The 12378-nt window shown below is 45.5% G+C and overlaps 1 protein-coding gene across 2 annotated transcripts in view; it reads right to left on the bottom strand.

Moving 5' to 3' along the window:
* The window catches only part of LOC124009764 (insulin-like growth factor-binding protein 3), a 21286-nt gene extending 9292 nt beyond the window's left edge, over positions 1-11994 (bottom strand). For both annotated transcript variants that reach the window (XM_046321914.1, XM_046321912.1), the window contains exons 1-3: positions 11561-11994; positions 10484-10749; positions 4945-5064 (exon numbers count right to left, since the gene is read on the bottom strand). In XM_046321914.1, the coding sequence (XP_046177870.1) occupies positions 4945-5064; positions 10484-10749; positions 11561-11930 (756 nt within the window). In that variant the 5' untranslated portion in view covers positions 11931-11994. The remainder of the gene's footprint in view (positions 1-4944; positions 5065-10483; positions 10750-11560) is intronic.
* Positions 11995-12378: the final 384 nt, after the last annotated feature.

The following is a 12378-nucleotide window of genomic DNA, read 5'->3' as shown; positions in this document are numbered from 1 at the left end:
GAGAGAGAGATTTACAGAGAGGAAGTTACAGAGAGAGAGAGTTACGGAGAGAGAGGGAGAGAGTTACAGAGAGAGAGAGAGTTACAGAGAAAGTGAGTTACAGCGAGATAGTTAGAGAGAGAGAGAGTTACAGTGAGGGAGAGTTACAGAGAGAGAGAGAGAGTTACAGAGAGAGAGAGAGTTACAGAAAGAGTGAAAGTTACAGAGCGAGAGAGTTACAGAGAGAGAGATTTAGTTACAGAGAGAGAGGGAGAGAGTTACAGATAGAGAGATTTACAGAGAGATAGTTACAGACAGAATGTTACAGTGAGAGAGACAGAGTTACGGAGAGAGAGGGAGAGAGTTACAGAGAGAGAGATACAGAGAGATAGTTACAGAGAGATAGTTACAGAGAGAGAGAGAGTTACAGAGAAAGAGATTTACAGCGAGAGAGAGAGAGTTACAGTGAGAGAGAGTTACAGTGAGAAGGAGAGAGAGTTACAGAGAGAGAGAGTTACAGAGAGCGAGAGAGATACAGAGAGAAAGTTACAGAGAGAAAGTTACAGAGAGAGAGTTACAGAGAGAGAGAGAGAGAGTTACAGAGAGAGAGAGTTACAGAGAGAGAGAGAGAGTTACAGAGAGACGGGGAGATAGAGAGAGAGTTACAGTGAGAAGGCGAGAGAGTTACAGTGAGAGAGAGAGTTACAGAGAGAGAGAGAGAGTTACAGAGAGAGAGAGTTACAGAGAGAAAGTTACAGAGAGAAAGTTACAGAGAGAGAGAGAGAGTTACAGAGAGAGAGAGAGAGTTACAGAGAGAGAGTTACAGAGAGAGAGAGCTACACAGAGAGAGAGCTACAGAGAGAGAGAGAGTTACAGAAAGAGAGAGCTACAGAGAGAGAGAGAGAGTTACAGAGAGAGAGAGAGTGTTACAGTGAGAGAGAGTTACAGTGAGAAGGAGAGAGAGTTACAGAGAGAGAGAGTTACAGAGAGAGAGAGAGATACAGAGAGAAAGTTACAGAGAGAAAGTTACAGAGAGAGAGAGTTACAGAGAGAGAGAGAGAGTTACAGAGAGAGAGAGTTACAGAGAGAGAGAGAGAGTTACAGAGAGACGGGGAGAGAGAGAGAGTTACAGTGAGAAGGCGAGAGAGTTACAGTGAGAGAGAGAGATACAGAGAGAGAGAGAGAGATTCACAGAGAGAGAGAGTTACAGAGAGAGAGAGAGTTACAGAGAGAGAGAGAGTTACAGAGAGAGAGTTACAGAGAGAGAGAGCTACACAGAGAGAGAGCTACAGAGAGAGAGAGAGTTACAGAGAGAGAGAGAGCTACAGAGAGAGAGAGAGTTACAGAGAGAGAGATAGTTACAGAGAGAAAGTTACTGAGAGAGAGAGTTACAGAGAGAGAGAGAGAGTTACAGAGAGAGAGTTACAGAGAGAGAGAGAGCTACACAGAGAGAGAGCTACAGAGAGAGAGAGTTACAGAGAGAGAGAGAGCTACAGAGAGAGAGAGAGAGAGAGAGTGCTACAGAGAGAGAGAGTTACAGAGAGAGAGAGAGTTACAGAGAGAGAGAGAGAGTTACAGAGAGAAAGTTACAGAGAGAAAGTTACAGAGAGAGAGAGAAAAAGAGAGTTACAGAGAGAGCGTGAGAGAGAGAGAGTTACAGAAAGAGTGAGAGAGTTACAGAGAGAGTGAAAGTTACAGAGAGAGAGAGTTACAGAGAGATAGATAGTTACAGAGAGAGAGAGAGTAACAGAGAGAGAGAGAGAGTTACAGAGAGAGAGAGTTACAGAGAGAGAGAGAGAGTTACAGAGAGACGGGGAGATAGAGAGAGAGTTACAGTGAGAAGGCGAGAGAGTTACAGTGAGAGAGAGAGTTACAGAGAGAGAGAGAGAGTTACAGAGAGAGAGAGTTACAGAGAGAGAGAGAGTTACAGAGAGAGAGAGAGAGAGTTACAGAGAGAGAGTTACAGAGAGAGAGAGAGTTACAGAGAGAGAGAGAGTTACAGAGAGAGAGTTACAGAGAGAGAGAGCTACACAGAGAGAGAGCTACAGAGAGAGAGAGAGTTACAGAGAGAGAGAGAGCTACAGAGAGAGAGAGAGTTACAGAGAGAGAGATAGTTACAGAGAGAAAGTTACTGAGAGAGAGAGTTACAGAGAGAGAGAGAGAGTTACAGAGAGAGAGTTACAGAGAGAGAGAGAGCTACACAGAGAGAGAGCTACAGAGAGAGAGAGTTACAGAGAGAGAGAGCTACAGAGAGAGAGAGAGAGAGAGAGTGCTACAGAGAGAGAGAGTTACAGAGAGAGAGAGAGTTACAGAGAGAGAGAGAGAGTTACAGAGAGAAAGTTACAGAGAGAAAGTTACAGAGAGAGAGAGAAAAAGAGAGTTACAGAGAGAGCGTGAGAGAGAGAGAGTTACAGAGAGAGTGAGAGAGTTACAGAGAGAGTGAAAGTTACAGAGAGAGAGAGTTACAGAGAGATAGATAGTTACAGAGAGAGAGAGTAACAGAGAGAGAGAGAGAGTTACAGAGAGAGAGAGTTACAGAGAGAGAGAGAGAGTTACAGAGAGACGGGGAGATAGAGAGAGAGTTACAGTGAGAAGGCGAGAGAGTTACAGTGAGAGAGAGAGTTACAGAGAGAGAGAGAGAGTTACAGAGAGAGAGAGTTACAGAGAGAGAGAGAGAGTTACAGAGAGAGAGAGTTACAGAGAGAAAGTTACAGAGAGAAAGTTACAGAGAGAGAGAGTTACAGAGAGAGAGAGTTACAGAGAGAGAGTTACAGAGATAGAGAGTTACAGAGAGAGAGAGAGAGTTACAGAGAGACGGGGAGATAGAGAGAGAGTTACAGTGAGAAGGCGAGAGAGTTACAGTGAGAGAGAGAGTTACAGAGAGAGCGAGAGAGAGTTACAGAGGGAGAGAGAGAGTTACAGAGAGAGAGACAGAGAGAGAGAGTTACAGAGGTAGAGAGAGAGTTACAGAGAGAGAGAGAGCGAGAGGGGGGGGGGATACTTACATGGAGAGAAAGTACAATAAAAAGATTTAGGCTTGCACTGTACGTAATTACCAATAGTCATCTAGCACAATGGCCATCTGAAATGACTTGAGGAAGTGGGACATGAAATGGTTAAGGACATTAACGTCCATTTTGTGCTGAGGACCTGAGGAGACTTGGCCATGGGACGCATGCTGGTGGTATTTTCAGCTGCTTTTACGGTCTACCTCCAGTTCCAGACACATATAGAGAGCTTTAAGATAAACAGAAACCTGGTCAAATATTTGCTTAGGCCCGTTTGTGAACAACTGAGACCCAATATCTATTTTCAGTGAGCCGGTGGCCAGTACAAATCATCTGTTGCTGATTATACCCCAAAGCTCCAAATTATGGGTACTACAAATGACTTACAGAGTCTCCGGAGCAACCCAAGGGCTGTTATTTTACTGCCAATTTGACTAAAGGTCAGCGTCCTCTCTAGTAAAACATGCAGGCATTCATTTGAAGGGCAAAGAAAGGCGAACAAATGGCGTCGCTCTCTTAAAGAGTTCATCAGAATGGAAGTCAGTCCTTTCTCTGCTCGATATTACGTCTCTAGGTGTCTGACCCCAGACACCATAGGATAGGCTCAACCCTGTAAAAGCGACCCTGTACTGTAGAATTTGTGTGTTGGACTGTCCAGTCAAAATATGACTATAGTGTCTACTTGCATCTTAACTCTCTAATATCGGCACCCAATTATCATGTTATTTCCCTTCTCCGAACAAATGATGTTTTGTTATAATTTAATCTATATGACCAATCAAGTAGTATACTTTTATTAAAGTACACATGCTGAGAGGTTAGGTCACATTTTCAGGAAAAGAAAATCATTCAAATGTTGGAACGTTGGAGTCAAAGAATGACTCTACTAAATAGTAGCTTGGGAATCTAATAAAAGTAATAAAAACAAGACAAGACCTGGAAAAAGACATTTAAAGGCTGCATTAAACGCTCTTCTAAATGCACCTCTCATGCATAATCACTTTACCATTTCCACCATCTAACTCCACATGCTTTACTTCATCCTCCAAACTATGTATACATTTATAGTTAATAAGACATGTTGGGTCTGAGACTCATGGGAACCGCAGAAGTAAACTCCCAGACATTAAATGTCTGCCATTCCCACCCTGCCTGCCATCCCTGAGGAGACAGAAACATACATTTTATATAAACAAAGACAATGAGCCTGGTGTTCTGGTTGTTTCTGGTTATGAGATGATTGCAGGTCAAACAGAGGCACGTCCATTAGGCAGGAGACTCTGTGCTGTGGCATGTAATAGAAATGTTGCTTTGTTTTTGGTGGGTGCCGTGATGGCGCTGGTGGCCTAAGTGCCTCCATATGAACGCGTCAGGGACACTCATTTATTATAAACCTATTGTGGGCGGACCAGGACCACGCAAATGTTTCAAATGGCTGAAGGTTCTATTTTCGGCACTGCTTTTTCAAAAGTCTGGCAATTATGGGGAGCGAGCAGCGGGTGCCGGCGGCCACCTTGACGTCTGTCTCCCTGGGAGGGTTCACGCAAAATGGCCGCCGTTTGAGCCGTGCTGGGTGCTTGCTGGGGTCTGTGGTTCCATGTCTCCAGAGCCAACTCCAAATGGTGTGGCTGAGAAGTGACGAGGCTCTAATAACCAGTGAAGCAGATCTGGAGGAATGGATCTGCTCTAGATATGAATCTAGTATGCATGATAAGCCACTGACATTACGATCTTCATTGATGAAGAAAGGGTAAGTGGGAAGATGATGGTAGTTACAATGTTCAAATGGGGGTGACTTTCCTGGCCTCTATAACACTGTTGAAATAGGTGGGTCTGGTATCCTGGCTCGTATTCCTCGGTGGAAGCATGGCTTTGACACATTCGGGTAATGAGCGTGGGGGACTGACTCATAAAATGGCACCTTTATCCCTAAGGTGTGTTTGTAGGATTTCCTTACCTGTTTTTTTTTGTAGAAGCCCTTATTGTCACAGTTTGGGATGTGGAAGCCTCTGGGGTTGAGGATGTCTGTGATCTTCAATCCTTTGAGGACACTCTCCATCTCTCTAAGACAGGGACCCTAAACACACAAATACTATAATGACCCATCTTACTTCTTCCAATCCAAAGCACTCTGTCTATTACCTACAGCTCAAATAATTTATCCCAATGGAACAGTGAAACTGACAGAAGCTACAAAAGTGTGCTTCCTTGGTATAGTGTAATTCAATCTCTAGGAACAATGGCGCCGGAGAAGAAGGCTAACATTTACGTGTCCCCAACCGATTGGGTTATTTTGTTCGTTTATTTGCATTGTTTGTAACTTATTTTTTACTTACTTTGTACATAATGATGCCGCTACCATCTCTTATGACTGAAAATAACTTCTGGACATCTGGACTGAGATCACTCACCATGGAATGACAGAATCCTTTTTTCCCCTTAACGAGTCTGACGAGCCTGACACAAACAATATACTGCTTTCTCGGGAACAGGCCCAGATCCCCGTGATTTGCGTGAAGAAAAAGTGGCCAGAGGGCGGGCTGCCTTCTGAGAATTCGTAGGTGATGGAGTAAACCCCCACTTCCTTTCATTCTGCTAGCAGACATGCACTCTTTGGAGAATAAAATCGATGACCTACGCGGAAGATTAAACTACCAAATGGACATTCAAAACTGTAACATCTAATTCTTTACGGAGTTGTGGCTCAACGAAGACACTATCAACATACAGCCTGCTGGTTATACGCTGTACCGGCAGGATAGAACAGCAGCGTCTGGTAAGACAAGGGGCAGCAGACTATGTATTTTTGTAAATAACAGCTGATGCACGATATCTAAGTCTCGAGCCATTGCTCGCCTGAGGTAGCTGTAGATCACACTATCTACCTAGACAGTTTCAATCTGCATTTTTTGTAGCTGTTTACATACCACCACAGATTGAGGCTGGCACTAAGACAGCATTGAATGAGCTGTATTACGCCATAAGCAAACAAGAAAACGCTCACCCAGAGGCGGCGCTCCTAGTAGCCAGGGACTTTAATGCAGGGAAACTTAAATCCAAATTTCTATCAGTATGTTAAACGTGCAACCAAAGAGAAAAAAAACTCTTGACCCCCTTTACTCCACACACAGTGACGCATACAAAGCTCTCCCTCGCCCTCCATTTGGCAAATCTGACCATAATTCTTTCCGCCTGATTCCTGCTTACAAGTACAAATTAAATCAGGAAGCACCAGTGACTAGATAAATAAAAAAGTGGTCAGATGAAGCAGATGCTAAGCTACACGACTGTTTTGCTAGCACAGACTGTAATATGTTCCGGGATTCCTCCGATGGCATTGAGGAGTACACCACATTAGTCATTGGCTTCTTCAATAAGTGCATCGATGACATTGTCCCCACAGTGACCGTATGTACATACCCCAACCAGAAGCCATGGGTTACAGGCAACATCCACACTGAGCTAAAGGCAAGAGCTGCCGCTTTCAAGGAGCGGGACTCTAACCCGGAAGCTTATAAGAAATCCCGCTATGCTCTCCGACGAACCGTTAAACAGGCAAAGCGTCAATATAGGACTAAGAAAAAAATCATACTACACCGGCTCTGACGCTCGTCGGATGTGGCAGGGCTTGCAAACCATTACAGACTACAAAGGGAAGCACAGCCGAGAGCTGCCCAGTGACACAAGCCTACCAGACGAGCTAAACTACTTCTATGCTGGTGCTCTCATGCACTGAAACATGCATGAGAGCACCAGCTGTTCCGGAAGACTGTGTGATCCCATTCTCTGCAGCCGATGTGAGTAAGACCTTTAAACAGTTCAACTTTCACAAGGCTGCAGGACCAGGTGGATTACCAGGACGTGTACTGCAAGCATGCGCTGACCAACTGGCAAGTGTCTTCACTGACTTTTTCAACCTCTCCCTGTCCGAGTCTGTAATACCAACATGTTTTAAGCAGACCACCATAGTCCATGTTCCCAAGAACACTAAGGTAACCTGCCTAAATGACTACCGACCTGTAACACTCACGTCTGTAGCCATGAAGTGCTTTGAAAGGCTGGTCATGGCTCACATCAGCACCATTATCCCAGAAGCCCACTCCAATTTGTATACCGTCCCAACAGATGATGCAATATTTATTGTACTTCACACTGCCCTTTCCCGCTTGGACAAAAGGAACATCTATGTGAGAATGCTGTTTATTAACTACAGCTCAGCGTTCAACACCATTGTGTCCACAAAGCTCATCAATAAGCTAAGGACCCTGGGACTAAACACCTCCCTCTGCAACTGAATCCTGTATTTCCAGATGGGCCTCCCCCAGGTGGTAAGGGTAGGTACAGTAACAACACATCCACAACACTGATCCTCAACACAGGGGCCCCTCAAGGGTGCATGCTCAGTCCCTTCTTGTACACTCTGTTCACTTATGACTGCACGGCCAGGCAAGACTCCAACACCATCCTTAAGTTTGCCGATGACTCAACAGTGGTAGGCCTGATCACCGACAACGACGAGACAGCCTATAGGGAGGAAGTCAGAAACCTGACTGTGTGGTGCCAGGACAACTTCTTCCTCAACGTAATTAAGACAAAGGAGAAGATTGTGGACTACAGGAAAAAAAGGGCCAAGCACGCCCCCATTCTCGTCGACGGGGCTGCAGTGGAGCAGGTTGAGAGCTTCAAGTTCTTGGTGTCCACATCACCAACAAACTAACATGGTCCAAGCACACCAAGACAGTCGTGAAGAGGGCACAACAAAACCTATTCCCCCTCAGGAGACTGAAAATATCTGGCATGGATCCTCAAAAGTGTATACAGCTGCACCATCGAGAGCTTCTTGCCTGGTTGCATCACTGCCAGGTATGGCAACTGCTCAGCCTCCGACCGCAAGGCACTACAGAGGATAGTGCGAACGGCCCAGTACATCACTGGGCCAAGCTTCCTGGCATTCAGGACCTCTATACCAGGCGCTATCAGAGGAAGGCCCTAAAAATTGTCAAAGACTCCATCCACCCTAGTTATAGACTCTTCTCTCTGCTACCGCACAGTAAGCGGTACAGGAGCGCCAAGTCTAGGTCCAAGAGGCTTCTAAACAGCTTCTACCCCCAAGCCATGAGACTCCTGAACATCGAATCAAATGGCTACCCAGACTATCTGCATTGCCCCCCTCCCTGTTGTTATCATCTATGCATAGTCACTTTATTAATAACTCTGCCTACATGTACATGTTACTTTAACTAACCGGTGCCCCCAGATATTGACTCTGTACCAGTACCCCCCTGTATATAGTCTCGCTATTGTTATTTTACTGCTGCTCTTCAATTACTTCTTATTTTTATTTCTTATTCTTGTCCGTATTTTTTAAACTGTATTGTTGGTTAGGGCCTCGTAAATAAACATTTTACTGTAAGGTATGTGACGAATACAATTTGATTTGATTTGACTTAGACACGGATGCTATCATTAGCATTAGGCTACACCAAGCTCCACCTGCCTAACGCACTACCGCACTACCCTTCAGTAATAGCCAAACCATGTTGGTACTAGGGATAAGAAGAAACAGAGGCAACTAATAGGAAATGAATTCACCTTGTGAGGGCTTACACTTTGCTGAAAGCTGCTTAGAAACTAGCTAACACTTTACACAAAGGGATAGGCCAGGGGATAGACAGGCCTTATCCTCAAGTCCAGCTCCAGTCTCTGATCAAAGCAAATCAAGGCAGAGTTAATTCCTTGTGCTGCACTCGTTTCTCTGCCACCAGGCTAAAGACAGGATAAAAAATTGAAAGAGGAGGGAGGAGGGCGAGTCCAAACAGGCACACGCAAAGGGCCAATCCATCATCAACTTGCTCTGAGACTCGGCGCTCCCCTCCAGACCGCCACCGCTCCCCTCCGCTCCCCCAGTAGGCATGCGGACGCCTTGCTGCGAAACAACAGGTTACCCACAGAGGCAGAGCTACTGTACCCAATCACCACCATGCCAATCACCGGCCACCACGCCACCGCCAGCCGCCAGTACCCATACTCTGAACATTTCATCACCCTCAGACGGACGGAGAATAACACCAAAACACAGAGAAAACGGGGAGGAGAGAGAGAGAGGGGAGGAGAAGGGAGGAGAAAAACACCAAAACCTAGAGAAAACGGGGAGGAGAGAGAGAGAGAGGAGCAGAAGGGAGGAGAAAAACACCAAAACCTAGAGAAAACGGGGAGGAGAGAGAGAGAGAGAGGAGGAGAAGGGAGGAGAAAAACACCAAAACCTAGAGAAAACAGGGAGGGGAGAGAGAGAGGGGAGGAGAAGGGAGGAGAAAAACACCAAAACCTAGAGAAAACGGGGCGGAGGAGAGAGAGAGAGAGAGAGAGGAGGAGAAGGGAGGAGAAAAACACCAAAACCTAGAGAAAATGGGGAGGAGAGAGAGAGGAGGAGGAGGAGAAGGGAGGAGAGAGAGAGAGAGGAGGAGAAGGGAGGAGAAAAACACCAAAACACAGAGAAAACGGGGAGGAGAGAGAGAGAGAGGAGGAGAAGGGAGGAGAAAAACACCAAAACCTAGAGAAAACGGGGAGGAGAGAGAGAGAGAGGAGGAGAAGGGAGGAGAAAAACACCAAAACCTAGAGAAAACGGGGAGGAGAGAGAGAGAGAGAGGGAGGAGGAGAAGGGAGGAGAAAAACACCAAAACCTAGAGAAAACGGGGAGGAGAGAGAGAGAGGAGGAGAAGGGAGGAGAGAGAGAGAGGGGAGGAGAAGGGAGGAGAAAAACACCAAAACACAGAGAAAACGGGGAGGAGAGAGAGAGAGGAGGAGAAGGGAGGAGAAAAACACCAAAACCTAGAGAAAACAGGGAGGAGAGAGAGAGAGGAGGAGAAGGGAGGAGAAAAACACCAAAACCTAGAGAAAACGGGGAGGAGAGAGAGAGAGAGAGGGAGGAGGAGAAGGGAGGAGAAAAACACCAAAACCTAGAGAAAACGGGGAGGAGAGAGAGAGAGGAGGAGAAGGGAGGAGAGAGAGAGAGGGGAGGAGAAGGGAGGAGAAAAACACCAAAACACAGAGAAAACGGGGAGGAGAGAGAGAGAGGAGGAGAAGGGAGGAGAAATACACCAAAACCTAGAGAAAACAGGGAGGAGAGAGAGAGAGAGGAGGAGAAGGGAGGAGAAAAACACCAAAACCTAGAGAAAACGGGGAGGAGAGAGAGAGAGAGGAGGAGAAGGGAGGAGAAAAACACCAAAACCTAGAGAAAACGGGGAGGAGAGAGAGAGAGAGGAGGAGAAGGGAGGAGAAAAACACCAAAACCTAGAGAAAACGGGGAGGAGAGAGAGAGAGAGGAGGAGAAGGGAGGAGAAAAACACCAAAACCTAGAGAAAACGGGGAGGAGAGAGAGAGAGAGGAGGAGAAGGGAGGAGAAAAACACCAAAACCTAGAGCGAAGAAGGAGGAAGAGGAGAACGTTTTCTGAAAGACTGTTCCTAGAGAAAGCAAAACAGTGGACCTGGTACTCACATACTCTGGCTCCTGCTTGGATTCCAGGGAGAAGTTCTGTTGGTCTGTGCTGTGAGCTCCAGGGAGTTCCTCCATTTTGTAGCTCCGGGCCCTCTTCTGCTGCTCCCTGTGGATGACCACTGCCTTGACAGGGTGGAGGAGAGAGGGGAGGTGGGGGAGTCTGGGGGGGCCTACAGGAGGTCTGCTGGTGCTGAAAAGGGCTTGGGGGGCTTGGATCACTGGGGCGGTGGTGTTTTGCTCCTCCTCCTGAGTACCACCTACATTCTCTGCCAAAAATTATTTTGGAGGAATTATTTTCATTCCCAAAATTACATAATTATTTGAAGTATTATACATTATATGGATCATATTAAGTATAGTAATACTAATGGGTTTATGTTTGGATCACGTGAATCATGTGAATGGTCTATCTGTGCAGGTTCAGGTGTTGTTTTTGTCACTCCCTTGAAGTTCATCCAAGCTAATAATAGTTTCACATGAATTACTGATTTAGAGGGTAGAGAGATCAGATGACATTTAACATTACAAAATGACAAAATGTAAATAGGTTTTGATTTACAATTGTAAACCACACTATAGTTTGAAATAAATAGTGACATCTGTTAAATCATTCCAGACTCATTCCATCAATAATCTTCATGAAACCCTTGTGTCACAGAACTCCACAGTCACAGTTAGAAAATTGATGAAAGAATCATAGAGAGGAATACAGCAAAATGACAAGGTCAAACATCGATGTCAACCATATCATGAGTTAAAACCATTCTATCAATAATTACAATTGTAAAAGACACCATTCTTGCTGTCGAATTCACCATAATAAAAACATACAGTATAACTGTGTCCATCCAATTGTGTCAATATTGGATATATTACGCACAGGCTTCATCTAACCGGATAGCTCAAGGTGATAAATTATACTTTAGGCTACCTTGCATCCAGATGTTTGATGACAAGCAAAGTTATCTGTATTTTTACAGGCGACATTATTATAACAATATAATAATTATAACAATATAATAATCAGTTGGTCAACCATGCGTAAAAACCAAACTGCGTCATCATCTTGGCATTTACCTTGTATCTCATTGACCGCAGGTAAAGCGGCGGTGGATCTTTTAATGGTTGCAATCGCACACTGTCCTCGTCCCTCCAGCAGAGCTTGGAGAGGTTTCGTCTCGCCGGGCTGCTGCTGGCATGTCATCCCGGAGCCACATCTCCCCGTGTACACCCCGCACGGCTGTCCAAATGCCAGCGCGCAAGTCATGCAGCACCCGCAGCCAGTTTCGCGTACTCTCTCGGTGCAGTCCTTGGGCAACGGCTTGCAGAGGAGCCGGGCTCCAGCATCACAAGGTTCACACCGGATAACCGGCCCTACCGCGGCTGATCTCCGCGTAATCAATGCCAGAACAACTGTCATCCAAAGTGTGCGATAACAGGTCTCCATTGTAATGATGTCGGGAAGGTCGTGGTGCGTATTGTCAGAAATTTAACTCTGCAGTTGATGCGTACCTAATTCACATGAAACCACTTTAGACAAAACGTCTCAATATATAGAGCCATCCACTGAAATGTCACACCCCCTCAAATGAGTTGCCTGTGTGTGGGATTGCTTTAAAGGGGGAATCAGCAGTTGCTACATACATGTTTGCACATACATTAATATGTACCCAATAATATAACTTTTCAATGCCTCATGAGCTCAGTTCAACCCCATCAGTATGTACGCTTTTTTATTACAATGTTTGTAAACAAAGTAAATGTAAACAAGCACTATATAGACTCAAAACATGGTTAAAACTATAATGTTGATATCATTAATAGTGAGTCCTTGGGTCCATAGATCTGTGTGAATTTGAGAGTGGTTATATTTCTCCAACCCCATCCCCGTCCAC

Source organism: Oncorhynchus gorbuscha, linkage group LG22 (assembly GCF_021184085.1).
Source record: "Oncorhynchus gorbuscha isolate QuinsamMale2020 ecotype Even-year linkage group LG22, OgorEven_v1.0, whole genome shotgun sequence".
Taxonomy (NCBI): domain Eukaryota; kingdom Metazoa; phylum Chordata; class Actinopteri; order Salmoniformes; family Salmonidae; genus Oncorhynchus; species Oncorhynchus gorbuscha.
This window is presented reverse-complemented; position numbering and strand designations above follow the sequence as displayed.